The sequence below is a fragment of the Cyrtonyx montezumae genome, unplaced genomic scaffold (assembly GCF_038088225.1).
Source record: "Cyrtonyx montezumae isolate F1298 unplaced genomic scaffold, pur_monq_1.0 scaffold_49, whole genome shotgun sequence".
Taxonomy (NCBI): domain Eukaryota; kingdom Metazoa; phylum Chordata; class Aves; order Galliformes; family Odontophoridae; genus Cyrtonyx; species Cyrtonyx montezumae.
Genome location: NW_027072055.1, coordinates 134167 through 148530, shown reverse-complemented (window position 1 = coordinate 148530; position 14364 = coordinate 134167). Strand labels below are relative to the sequence as shown.

The 14364-nt window shown below is 49.7% G+C and overlaps 1 protein-coding gene and 1 pseudogene across 1 annotated transcript; one reads left to right on the top strand and one right to left on the bottom strand.

Annotated features, from left to right (window-relative positions):
* Positions 1 to 313: 313 nt before the first annotated feature.
* On the bottom strand, positions 314 to 2085 carry LOC136055872 (olfactory receptor 14A16-like; annotated as a pseudogene).
* A 1373-nt stretch (positions 2086 to 3458) lies between these two features.
* Positions 3459 to 14311, top strand: LOC136055898 (olfactory receptor 14C36-like). Its single transcript, XM_065747764.1, has 4 exons — positions 3459 to 3494; positions 6161 to 6187; positions 9741 to 9765; positions 13368 to 14311. Exons 1-4 carry the CDS (start codon positions 3459 to 3461, stop codon positions 14309 to 14311), a joined length of 1032 nt encoding a protein of 343 aa, XP_065603836.1.
* Positions 14312 to 14364: the final 53 nt, after the last annotated feature.

The window sequence follows — 14364 nt, the reverse complement described above, 5'->3', positions numbered from 1 at the left end:
CGAGTTGCCCTCCAGTCTCAACAAGAAGCTCTCCAATCCAACATGGACATCCTCCAACCTGAAAGAGACACCCTCCAGTCCAAGTGAGACATCCTCCTGTCTGAACGGTACTCCTTCAGAACTGAGCGAGGTACCTACCAGCCACAATAGCCCCTGCCCCCCAGCCAGGGGGGAGAAACACGCTTCTCGGTGGCGAGAAATCACAGCGCGTTTAAAAATGCCGGCCACGTCTACCCGGCTAATCTTTCTTGCGCTTCCCTAACGGTGGCGGGGAGAGTTTGCTGCCCATTGCGTCTCAAAATGCCGGCCAGGTCTACACAGCTGTCTCTCGCGTCTCGAATGGTGGCGTCCGATGCTCGATGCCGGTGCCGCTAGGGAACGCCAGACACGTCTTCCTGGCTACGGAAACGACCCGGTCTCTCATCACAAGCGGCGGCGGCAGCAGACGGAGGTGGCAGCCGGGGCACCGTGCGATCTTCGGCCACGTCTACCCGGTTTCGACGGAGTTCAGCGTGCTAAGCGGAGGCGCTTAGAGGGCGCCCCAGGGTCGTCGTGCAATGTTCGGCCATGTCTACCCTACTCCGACGGAGCTGAGCGATCCGAGGAGGCGTCAAGAGAGTGCTGCTGGGGAGGCTTGCGGTCTGCGGTGACGTCTACCTGGTTTCGACAGAGATTAAATGGGAGTATTCTTGGCCATCCTAAGCGAAACCACAGCAACTAAAGAAAAAGTTTCAGGACGTGCACAATTGGTTTCTTTTTGATGAACTAATCTATTGGTTGATAGGCTAAAACGTGCATCCCTTTTGCTAATCCAGCCTGTATCACCTCCACAGTGCCTGCTGGCATCTCATTTCTCTATAGATACAGAGATAAGAACAGAGGCTGCGTGAGAGTCAGCACTGACCCAGAATTCATATGGGCTTCAGGAGACAAAGAGCAGCGTGATGCCTCAGTAGAAGCAGACAGAATCCAAATGCATGTTTAGGAATAATAACCAATAATATTTATTACACACTCACATATAAATGAACAGCAAAAAAATGTAGCAATTAATAGAAATAGATAACCATTTTAAAGGTGAAAATGCATAATATGAGCCTGCTACAGGAATGACAGTGAGTCAGTTGTAGAGAAAGATTCTCATGTTTAAACCCTGCTGAAATGTGTCCTTGCCATCATTTTCCCCACTGCATCCTTGAGTTCCTGGTTCCTCATGCTGTAGATGAGGGGATTCAGTGTTGGAGGCGCTACTGAGTACAAAAATGACACCACCAGGTTCAGGGATGGGGAGAACAGGGAAGCGGAATTCAGGTAGGCAAAGAAGCCCGTGCCCACATACAGGGAAACCACGGCCAGGTGAGGGAGACACATGGAGAAGGCTTTTTGCCGGCATTACTCAGAGGGCATCCGCAGTACGGCCCTGAAAATGTGCACGTAGGACAGCACTATGAATACAAAGCACCCAAATATGGCAAGAACACTTACCACAATAAATCCAGTTTCCCTGAGGTAGTCTGAATGCGAGCATGAGAGCTTGAGGATTTGTGGAATTTCACAAAAAACTAATGGTCCAGAACATTGCCCTGGCACAGTGGTATAGAAAATGTATTGGCAGTGTGCAGCAGAGCATAGAGAACAGCAGTGCCCCAGGCAGCTGCAGCCATGGTGGCACAAGCTCTGCTGCCCAGGAGGGTCCCGTAGTGCAGAGGCTTGCAGATGGCAACAAAGCAGTCATAGGCCATGACTGTGAGAAGGGAATACTCTGCTGAAAACAAAAACAAAAAGAAAAACCTGTGCAGCACATCCTGCGTAGGAGATGGCCCTAGTGTCCCAGAGGGCATTGGCCATGGCTTTGGGGAGAGTGGTGGAGATGCAGCCCAGGTCGAGGTGGATGAGGTTGAGGAGGAAGAAGTCCATGGGGGTGTGCAGGCACTGGTCGCAGGCTACGGCTGTGCTGATGAGGCCGTTGCCCATGAGGGCAGCCAGGTAGATGCCCAGGAAGAGCCAGAAGTGCAGGAGCTGCAGCTGCCGCGTGACTGCCAATGCCAGCAGGAGGAATTCGCTGATGGAGCTGCTGTTGGGCATCTGCTCTGCTGTTCCTGGGCATGGAGTTGCTGTCAGGAGTGCAGAAGATAATGACAAATCAAGATTTGGAAATGATAAAGTAGAGTCTCTATGGATAAGGATCAGGGTGATGGACATTAGGAGTGACATCGTGGTGGGGGTCTGTTATAGACCACCTAGTCAGGATGAAGAAATAGACAAGGTGTTCTATAAACAACTCATAGATGTTGCACGATGGCCAGCACTCATTCTCATGGGGGACTTCAACTTCCCTGACATATGCTTGAAATATAATACTGAGCAGAGGAAGCAGTCCATGAGATTTCTAGAATGTGTGTATGACTGCTTCCTGACACAGCTGGTGCAAGAGCCTACCAGGGGAGATGCCTTGCTAGACCTACTCTTCACTAACAGGGAAGGACTAGTAGGAGATGTGAAGGTTGGAGATTGTCTTGGCCAGAGTGACCATGAAATGGTGGAGTTTGCTATTCTTGGTGATGTCAAGAGGGTGACTAGCAAAACTGCTACCTTGGACTTCCGGAGGGTAGACTTATTCATTGACTTAGTCCTTTTCAGGACGCTTGTTGCAAGGGTCCCTTGGGACTCGCTCCTGAGGGGTAAAGGGGTCCAGAAAGCCTGGATGCTCCTCAAGATGGAAATCTTAAAGGCACAGGAGCAGGCTGTCCCGGAGTCCCGTAAGTCGAGCTGGAGGAGAAAAAGACCAGTGTGGATGAACCGGGAACTTTTGTTGAGACTCCGAGAGAAAAGAAGAGTCTATGTCCTCTGGAAGATGGGACAGGCTACTTGGGGTGACTAGAGACAACTGGACAAGATTTGCAGGCAGAAAATTAGAAACGCTAAAGCCCAGCTTGAACTTAGACTGGCTACTGCTGTAAAGGAGAACAGGAAACCCTTTTACATTTTTACATATTAACAGCAAGAGAAAAACTAAGGAAAATTTATCTCCTTTACTTGATGAGGCAGGGAATGTAACCACAGATGATAAGGAAAAGACTGAGGTTCTCAATGCCTTCTTCACATCTGTCTTTAATAGACAGAGCAATTGTCCACAGGGTGCTTGCCCTGTCCTGGAAGTCTGGGACGGAACACATATTGCACCCTCCGTGATCCAAGCAGAGACGGTCAGAGATCTACTCCTCCATCTGAACTGCCACAACTCCATGGGACCAGATGGGATCCACCCAAGGGTGCTGAGGGAGCTGGCAGAGGTGATTGCCAAGCCACTTTCTGCCATCTATCAGCATTCCTGGTTATCTGGAGAGGTCCCACCAGATTGGAGGCTTGCCGATGTGACTCCCATCTACAAGAAAGGCCGTAAGGAAGACCCAGGGAACTACAGGCCTGTCAGCCTGACCTCGGTATCAGGGAAAGTTATGGAGCAGATGATCTTGAGGGAGATCACACGACACGTGCATGGCAACCAGGGGATCAGACCCAGCCAGCACGGGTTCACAAGGGGCAGGTCGTGCTTGTCCAACCTCTTCTCCTTCTATGACTGGGTGACCAGACTGGTAGATGAGGAAAAACTGTTGATGTAGTCTACCTGGACTTCAGTAAGGCCTTCGACACGGTCTCCCACAGTATTCTCCTGAGGAAACTGGCAGCCTGTGGTGTGCACAGCTTCACTCTTCTCTGGGTGGAGAACTGGCTGGAGGGCCGTGCCCAGCGGGTAGTGGTAAATGGAGTTATGTCCAGCTGGCATCCTGTTACGAGTGGTGTCCCCCAGGGGTCAGTTTTGGGGCCCGTCTTGTTTAATATCTTTATTGATGACCTAGACAAGGGGATTGAGTGTACCCTCAGAAAGTTTGCAGACACCAAGATGGGACGATGTGTCGATCTGCCTGAGGGTAGGGACCTTCAGAGGGATTTGGATAGGCTGAATAGCTGGGCTGAGCTCAATGGGATGAGGTTCAGTAAGGCCAAGTGCCGGGTCCTGCACTTTGGCCACAATAACTCCTTGCAATGCTATAGGCTTGGGGCAGAATGGCTTGAATGTAGAGAGGAAAAGGACCTGGGGGTGTTGGTTGATGCTCGGCTTAACATGATCCAGCAGTGTGCCCAGGTGGCCAAGAAGGCCAACAGCATCCTGGCCTGTATTACAAATAGTGTAGCCAGCAGGAGCAGGGAGGTGATCAACCCCCTGTACTCAGCTCTGGTACGGCCGCACCTCAAGTACTGTGTTCAGTTTTGGGCCCCTCATTACAAGAAGGACATTGAGGCCCTGGAGCGTGTTCAGAGAAGGGCAACAAAACTGGTAAGGGGTCTGGAGCACAAGTCTCATGAGGAGCGGCTGAGGGAGCTGGGATTGTTTAGTCTGGAGAAAAGGAAGCTCAGAGGAGACCTTATTGCACTCTACCACTTTCTGAAAGGGGGGTTGTGGTGAGGAAGGGGTTGGCCTCTTCTCCCTGATAACTAATGACAGGACGAGAGGGAATGGCCACAAATTGTGCTGAGGAAGATTTAGAATAGATTTAGAAACATTAGAATAGATTTAGATTTAGAAACATTTCTTCTCAGAAAGAGTGGTCAGGTACTGGAATGGCCTGCCTAGGGAGGTGGTTGAGGCACCATCCCTAGCGCTGTTCAAGAAGCGTTTAGAAGAGGTGCTAAGGGATTGGATTTAGTAGTTTAGTGGGTAGGGATGGCGATAAGAGGATGGTTGGACTACATGATCTTGTAGGTTATTTCCAACCTAATGAATCTATGAATCTATGAGTCTATAAACTGCTCATCACACAACGCCCACCCTTTCTCAAGGGACGTGAGCAAGACCTCATCACTGCGCTTCTTAAAACAGACACCTAACATCCATTTCACCAACCCCACAGCATTTCCATGCATATAGCATCACTCTGCTTCTTCCCTCGACTTTGTTCTTCAGGCTATGGGAAAGATTTGCATCCTGAAGGTCAGATCACAGCTCTGAAGAGCCTCAGGGAGATGCATCATAACTCTCATTAAGGGAAAGCCAACACTTTTCCAGCTTCACAGACTGCATTGCCCACATCTGCAGGTACTGCAGAGGGTGACGGACACATGCCTGAGTAGATGTTCCTATACTCTGAAGGAGCTCTGGCTGCAGAGGATCTAACAGCCGTGAGGGCTGTTTCTGGGTGGGGGCTTGCTCTGCAGAAGGTGTCCACGATAAAGGCAGTTATATGTTTTCTTCCGGGAAATTCTTATTCTCAAAAGATTAAGCTATTACTTTTCTCTCATTCCCTGATCATATCTCTCATGCCTGCAGACTTTTCACCTGGAAAGGGTTTCCTCATCTTTTTCCTGTATGAACCTACAGACACCAGCTCAGACACAATGCATTCCTCTTTGTTGATCAGAACCAATCCTGTTAGCAGGCACTGTGTAGGTGCATGCTCATGTTTGCAAGTGAGAAAGGGAACATAAGAGAAACTCAATTGATTCAGCAAGGAAAATACATGCTCATTAAAGCAAGAGAGATTGATAGCATTTTAGGACTGAGCTGTGTGCTCAGCATTTTAGGACTGAGCTGTGTGCTTAGCTGTGTGCTCAAACATGATATATGATGTTCTGTTTCTCACTTTACATCTTTACACTCCCCTAGAAACTGTGTACTGAGCTGTGTGCTCAGCATTTTAGGACTGAGCTGTGTGCATAGGTGTGTGCTCAAACATGATATACGATGTTCTCTTTCTCACTTTACATCTTTACACTCCCCTAGAAGCAGAAAATAGGAAACACAGCAGAAAATCCCAGTATTGGTCTTCCTTGTGGAAATTCCCCTTTGGTGCAGAGTAGCTGTGAGCTCTTTGCCCCTGGGCAGGCTGAGTGTTGAGCCTGGCAGGCGGCAGAGTCCCTACCCCGGCACGCAGCCCCTTGGGGCACAGCATTGACCCTGCTCTGCACGACAGCCCTGGGCACCCGGCTGCACAGCCTGCGGCCGTCCTGGGACAAGTGTGGCTGGGCAAGGCTGGGATGCTGGGGGAAGTTTTCTGCTGTGTGCCTTGCTTTCATTAGAGACATTCTTCTCCTGAGGGAAGGCCATTTGTAGCACCCATCTTGGTATATGGATGTGCACTTCTAGGAGCTGGTTTGGAAGGTGCTGATAAATTTTGTTCCCAATGGGGTGCTCAGCACGTGGTACAGCACAGGGAGCTGAAGTTGGCAGGATGGGTGCTGGGAGCATTGTGAGGCAGAGGAGTCATCCAGGGATGGCACTTGGTATCTACAGGGAGACAGTTCCTTTGCACAGGATAATCCAGAGGCATTTACGATTGGTGGGAGCTGATTTCAGCCCACTCGTATCAGAAGGATAATGTTGATTAGATAAGGCCAAAGTGGAAGTTAGGAGAGTGGGCTCTCCCAAAGTGGGAGTTAGTGCTGGGGGCAGGAGGGGGGAGTTAAGGCTTTCATGTAGAGTTAAGGCTTTCATGTAGGTTCGACCTACAGCTCTCATTACCTGAACACCTGGTAATTCCTGGTCAATTGGCGCACAGTGCTTTTTTTTTTTTTTTTTAACTCTTTCTTCTGACTGCCAGACTTCTGTCTCGAACATGTAACAACTCTTCTAGACAGAAGCTTAAAACAACAGCTTTGCACAGTAACATAGGACCATAAGGTGCTGTTACTGAAACAGCCCCAGGCAAGGCTACAAGACTAAAAGAAGCTGAAGACAGGTCAGCTACTAAAAGCACATCTTCTTTATGATTCAAAGTAGCCATGAAACTTCTCTTTAAATAAAAAAAACACCACCACATCTGATGTAAGCACCTTTAACTTTCACAGCTGTCTCCTAACTGCAGGGCCTCCAGCTTTTTGATAAAACATCAGAGATTCCAAAGGGGTAGAGAAGTTCCTTAGCCACACAGGATGGGAGTAGCCTTGCTATTTATCAGTGAGCATTTATAAAGCCTAAATCTCAAGTATAGAATGCAATCCCTGTCTAATGAAATGGAAGTGCTTTATAAGGCGCGTTTGTAGTTAGTCCTGGGAAGTCTGGGAGGCTGCATGGCGTGGGTGCCTGGCTTTTCTTACAGTACAGAAAGCTTTTAAATACCAAGGACAGTGGTATTGGTGTATTACAGAGTGCACTGGCCTTCTGTCCCTACTTCTAACTGAATGCTGCTATCAGCTACACTTGTGGTACAGGAGGGAATACTGTTTCACAGCGCACACATAGCACACAACTATTCTGCATGTGCCACGACTTTGCAGGAATCCCCTTGCCTACACAGAACTGAAAGGTGTTCTGTGGCCTCCAGCTTAAGGTCAGTAGGAGCACTCACTGCTCTAAAAGCTGCAGGACCTGACCTGGGGCAGATAACTGGCAGTGCAGCTTACTCAGACAAGCACCCCTCAGGGCTGTGCTTGATGCTGCAGCAGGGAAGCCCTCAGCTGGAGCAGAGGTTATTCCCTGTTGAAGAAACTTACAGTCTGCAGCCTGACATGCAATAGTATGTCCCAGATTCAGTGAACCCTCCAGGAAAAGTGGCTTCATTGCCTGCAGTGAGAGACTTACCTTGCCAAGGGCTGTGAGAATTGTTCCTGCGGTGAGCTCACAGCCTGCTTATGTGCCACACAGCCTGAAAGCTCTCTTCCTACTCTTCTCTCCCCTTCACGGGCAGTTCAAGTCCCTAGCCCTGCTGTATGCTGCACGAGTGCTGCTCCTGGGCACAGCTGTCTCTCTGCAGCACTGCCCACTCATAGAAGCTCCTTGTGTCCCAGGTGCCCCACACAGCTCAGCAGCAGAGGATGTGATTTCTTCTTCCCAGTCATCTCCCTTGAGATGTCCTGGGGATTCCAGAGCTGACAGCTCCTGAAAGGCAGCGGGATGTCCACTGCAAAACATACTTCAAAGTCAGATCAGTTAATCACCACATGTCCACTGGATTCCAGGAGCATGGTTGGACACATCTGCACATGAGAGAAGCAGATGTCCAATCTGGAAACCTCTGCTCGTGGCATGTATGACAAAGGGGACAGATCAGGACAGGGAGGGGTTGGCTTCCCTTATACAGCACAGTGATTCAGCTGAGGCAGTGCTGATTCAGCTGAGATAGACACCTCCTTCCTGAGCATCAGTTGGAGCCAGAAGGAGGTATGCTTGGCCATCCTAAACGCCACCAGAGCCCTGTGCCTTTTGCACCTATCCCCATGGAGCATGTACTGTTATTCTGCTGACCAAATGGATGAGCTCACAAAAGAAGAGCCGGATCTTCCTCTCTGCTCCATCTGTGGCATACTGTGCAGTTGAAGGCATTACAAAGCTATGACACATCTCCATTCTTTCTGTGATGACACCTGAGTTTACTCTGGGCTCTCATTTTAAAGGCATCAGAAGAAGCCTAGGGATATGTCTGTTCCCAGTTGACAGGAAGGTGGCAAAAAAGGTTGTTCCAGTTTTAAAGAAGAGCAAGAAAGAAGACCCCAGCAATTAATAAGGACCTGTCAGTGTCACTTCAGTGCCAGGTAAAATTATGGTTAAAGTGATGCAGGGAGTTATTAAAAAACAGTTGTTTTTGGTCACAGCCAACTCTGGTTCATGAGGGGAAGATCCTGTTTAACTTCATGTCCTTTGGTGACACGGTCACCCATGTAGTTGATCAAGGGAAGCCAGCTGATGTTATATGTTAGGATTTCAGTAGAGCATTTGTTTCTCACATTACCCTTCTGGAAAAATGTTCTGGCATATGGAGAGATAGGAACGCACTGTGATGGGTGAGCGTTTGGCTGAAGGGTCAGTAAAATAACCCAGTGGGTTATTGTAAATGAGGTTCCATCAGCTTGGCAAGTGGTCACTAACAGGGATTCCCAGGGCTGTGCACAGTGCTGTCTCAGTTCACAGGAGCTCAGTGACAAGATCCATGTGACAACATTCTTGGTGGTGTGGACATCAGTGATGTCAGAATAACTGAGTTGTTGCAGTGGTCTGTATTACAGTGATGCCAGAGTCACTGGGCTGTCACAGCAGGCAGGAGTGTGTTGATGTTGGAGTTACAGCACAGAGTTGCCAGAGTCACAGTGCTGTGAAGGAGAGACAAGGAGTGATGACACATCAATACAGACTGAGGGCTGATCTGCAGGAAAGGAGCTCTGCACATGAGTTAGCATCAAACATGGCATCCCCAGAGCCAAACTCTCCCAGTGAGGCTGTGGTGCCTCCACCTTGGGCCTGAGAGATCTGAAGTTCAAAGGTTCATTGTGGTTGACTACTACTTTTTCAGACTGGGCCCTTCTCACATCCAAATCCTGTGCTGAGACACATTGCCCATGTGGGACTTGGGCCTCACAACATCTTGCACCCCACGCAGAGAGCTGCTGTCCCCTTGTCTATTCACTTGATATCACACAAACCTCCATCCCTATGCCACAGGAAGGTCCCTGAGCCAACATGAGGGACAAGATCTCCCTTCTAATGCTCTGAGGATAAGGGCTCGGCCTTTCTGCTTCGTGAGATAACAAAGGGTTTTCTCAGCATCACAGCCACCATCACAGTCCCTTTGTCAGCCTGTAACCTTGGCTTCCAGTGATCTGCTCCAACAAGTCCCTGGGGAGGCTGTGTTGATAATGGCCCTCCGTGGGGCCTATTATTACTCCAAAGTCACTGCTACTTCTGACTTTAACTTCTTGAGCTCTTTCTGCTAACTTCTCTCTGCACTGGATGTTGATGGACTCAGCAGCTAATTTCCCCTGGGGCCCATTACAGTCTAAAGAGCCCTCCTGTGCCTTCCTGTCATCTTCTTCAAGTGTTCAGAACTTGTACAGCAAGTTGGAGAAGTGTCTGGAGAGAGTCTAAAGATGAAGAGGCTCGTGAACATCTAATAGGCCAAATTGTTTATTTAATTACAGTCTGGCTTCAAAAAGAATTTGGAGCGGCACTCAGCAATGGATGTTGATCCAGGATGTCCCCGAATGAGTTTGTTCTGACACTGTGCAGACAAACATCCTCCTCAACTTTGCCACCCCATTTCTACTCACATTGGCCCCATGGGAAGTGCATGACTTTTCCTCTGAAGTCACCCTCTCAGTGTTAAACCTCCTTTGCACGGACTTCAACTTGCTTTCCTCAGAGAACCAGCTGCACATGGACAAAGAAAGATTTTTTTCTTTTTTTTTTTGTGAACAAACAGAAAGGAACACGATGCAATTGAATGAACAGTAAAACAGTCTTCAACTGCATGCCATGTCCAAGCTGCATCTCATAAATCTTGTCTTTCACAGGGAACATTTGTATAAGAAATGAGTTAGACAGAGATAGGAAGGGATAGATATAAATACAGTTAAGGAGTTGTCAGAAGAGTTCATTTGACTTTGGATAGATGGATGGAGCAAGTTCCAAACTCCCTGATGGTCACGAAGCAGCCAGGGAATTGGGAGGTATCTGAGTGAAGACCGAGCAAGGGATGGGGGGAATCTGGAGAGCAGTGGGAAGAGCATGTGTCCAGATGACCTGCTGAAAACATGCCCTGACATGTGGTCATTTATTTTTTTTATTCTTTTTTGCAATGTTACTGACATTAGCATCTTTCAGACTTACAGCTTCAAAAAGGAAAGAAGATCCATTTGTGCCTTGCACAGAGGCTGGTGCCCCCAAAACATCCTGCCCAGAACTGCCAGTGGCAGCCCTCAGGGTTTGCACTGACTGAGTCACACTGTGTACCGATCTCTTTTCATTTCCTCAGATCTTGTTTTAGATGGTCACATACAGCACAGGACGCTTCATGCCCTGTAAACATCTGATCACAATTCCTCACAAACCCTCCTTGCTGGTGAGTATGAGATCCAGTAGAGCACCTCTTCTCTTTAATTCCTCTTTGGCTTGGTCATGAAGCTGTCAGCTGCGCTCTCCAGGGATCTTCTGGATGGCTTATGCCCTGCTGTGCTATCTCTAGAAGATGCTGGAGTGAGTAAAGCCCCTGACAGTGACAAGGGCCTCAAAATGTGAGGCTCCTGTTTGTCTTTTTAGGTCCCCTTCCTCTTGTTCTTCCTGATCAAGAAACCAGTAACAGGCACTGCTGGTCTCCTCTTTAAGCCATTTCTATCAGTTCACAGTGGGATCCTCTGCCCTCTCCAGGCAGAGCTCAGTGTGCTCTCACAGACAGAGCAGTAGCCTATCCTTGTCCTCCTTGACCACCCCCTGTGAAGAGTCCTTATCCCTCTTTTTCATCGCTTCACAGGTGGGAACCATCCTGCCATGTTTCTGTGATCCAAGAAGATCCTAGGTCTGCAAATGCAAACAGATTTCTAGCTCAAGGAGTTCATAGTTTTGGTGTTCTCCTTAGTGTAAAGACACTTTAGAAAGCTTTCCATTCCCAAAGCATCACTGGATGTATCCTGGCTGGATCCTGTGTCTACACAATGGTAGTGGTGCTCAGAAGGTGGAACGCGGGCAATAGAGCCATTGTGGGGCTTGGAGCTGTCCAGCCAGCACCAACACTCCTAGGGCATGGCTTTCCAGAAGGTGCTGTGCTGCATTTTGCCAGCTGGCTGTGGGTGTGCTGGAGACCCCAGGGAACTGACATTCAAAAGAGAGCCCAGAACAAACTCAGGTGTCATCATTGAAGGAGCGTAGGTGTGTCCTAGCTTTGTAATGCCTTGAACTCCAGAATATGACACAGATGGAGCAGAGACAATGACCTGGCTCTTACGCTGAGCTCATCCATTCGGTCAGCGGTATAACTCGGCATGCTCCAAGGGGACAGGTGAAAAATGATACTCTCAGGTGTCCTAAAATCAGAGCTCTGGTGTCATTTAGGATGGCCAAGAATACTCCCATTCACATTTGGCTCCCAGCTAATGCTCAGAAAGGAGGTGGCTATCTCTGATGTTGTCTACCACAGCTTGCAGGCAGTGTTGCCCACATCTAGGTGCACCCCAGACACCTTGTTCATCAGCAATTGTCTGTAAGTGAGCAAGTGACTCTCCTGAAATTTTTGCACATGGATGGTGGTGAGGCTCTGGAACAGATTGCCCAAGTAGTTGGTGGATGCCCCATCCATGGAGGCATTCAAGGCCATGTTGGATGGGTTGTTGGACAACATGATCAGGGGGGTGGCAACGCTGCCCATGGCAGGGGGGTTGGGAGTGAGTGACTGTAATGTCCCTTCCAACCTAAGCCATTCTACGTCTCCATTATGTGTGATTCTGTGATCATCCAGCAGCCTTTCAGAAGCTGTTGGCAATGGACACTCACGGACATCTCCAGGGAGATGGGGAGAAGAAAATCACATCCTCTCCTGCTGAGTTGAGCTGGTCCCCTGGGACACAAAGTGCTCATACAAGCGGGCAGAGCTGCAGAGAAACAGCTGTGCCCGGGAGCAGTTCCTGTGAACCACGTATTAATGCTGGGGGCATGATCTGCAGGTGACAGAGGGAGAAGAGAGAGAGGAGAGGGAACTTACAGGATGTGTGGGATGTGAGCAGGCTGTGAGCTCACTGGAGCAGCATTACTCACAGCCTTTAACACAGTAAGTCTCTCGCTGCAGGCAATGCAGCTGCTTTTCCTGGAGGGATCAGTAAATCGGGGATATCTCATGGCAGCTCAGGCTGCAATCGCTCGTTGTTTCTTTCTCATGGAAAAAGACCTGCTCCATCTGAGGGCTTCCCTGCTGCAACGTCAGAACACAGCCCTGAGGGCTGCGTGTGCCAGGACGGCTGCAGGCTGTGCTGCTGGGGGTGCAGCCGGGTGCCCAGGGCTGTCGTGCAGAGCAGGGTCCCTGCTGTGCCCCAGGGGCTGTGCCGGGTCAGCGACTCTGCCGCCTGCCAGGCTCAGCACTCAGCCTGCCCGGGGAGCTGCCCAGGGTGCTGTGGGGAGACGTGTGGGCAGGGCAGGGGACTTCTGCTGCCACAGCTGCTGTCTGGGGCAGGGCATCACAGCTGCACTGCACCCCAGAATGTTTCCAAGGGTGCTTTGCAAGAGGAGAGACAAGGCAGGGATTTTCCATTTGCTGTTCTTAGGGAAGGGGAAAGGGTTGGAGGCAGGAATCTGAAAGGAGCTGGGAAAAAGCAACACATCTCTGAGAATCCTGCATTGCTCCTTTCTCAATCTGCCGTTCTGTGAACAGTCTCCTAAGATGCTTTCAGCCTTCCCTCTCCCTTGTCATTTACAGCAGACGTGAACACACGCTTACCCTGCCAACAGGACACTTCATCAAAGGCAAACCTAATTGCACAGAGTTTGGAATGAGAGCTCTGAGTGCAGACAGGGTAAAGGTATGGGATGTGGGAACTGATTTTCTCTGAGGATGGTCTTGATTTGTCATAATCTTCTGCACTCCTAACAGCAACTCCACGCCCAGGAATAGCAGAGCAGATGCCCAACAGCAGCTCCATCAGCGAGTTCCTCCTGCTGGCGTTGGCAGACACGCGGCAGCTGCAGCTCCTGCACTTCTGGCTCTTCCTGGGCATCTACCTGGCTGCCCTCCTGGGCAACGGCCTCATCAGCACAGCCGTAGCCTGTGACCAGAGCCTGCACACACCCATGTACTTCTTCCTCCTCAACCTCGCCCTCCTCGACCTGGGCTGCATCTCCACCACCCTCCCCAAAGCCATGGCCAATGTCCTCTGGGACACCAGGGCCATCTCCTACGCAGGATGTGCTGCACAGGTCTTTTTCTTTTTGTTTTTATTTTCAGCAGAGTATTCCCTTCTCACAGTCATGGCCTATGACCGTTTTGTTGCCATCTGCAAGCCTCTGCACTACGAGACCCTCCTGAGCAGCAGAGCTTGTGCCACCATGGCTGCAGCTGCCTGGGGCACTGGTGTTCTCTATGCTCTGCTGCACACTGCCAATACATTTTCTATACCACTGTGCCAGGGCAATGTTCTGGACCAGATTTTTTGTGAAATTCCACAAATCCTCAAGCTCTCATGCTCGCAATCAGACTCCCTTAGGGAAACTGGATTTATTGTGGTAAGTGTTCTTGTCATATTTGGGTGCTTTGTATTCATAGTGCTGTCCTACGTGCACGTTTTCAGGGCCGTGCTGAGGATGCCCTCTGAGCAAGGCCGGCAAAAAGCCTTCTCCATGTGCCTCCCTCACCTGGCCGTGGTTTCCCTGTTTGTTGGCACGGACTTCTTTGCCTACCTGAATCCCCCTTCCCTGTTCTCCCCATCCCTGAACCTGGTGGTGTCATTTTTGTACTCAGTAGTGCCTCCAACACTGAACCCCCTCATCTACAGCATGAGGAACCAGGAACTCAAGGATGCAGTGAGGAAAATGATGGCAAGGACACATTTCAGGAGGGATTAACTTCTCATCTTTCTCTACAACTGACTCACTGTTGTTCCTGTAGCAGGCTCATA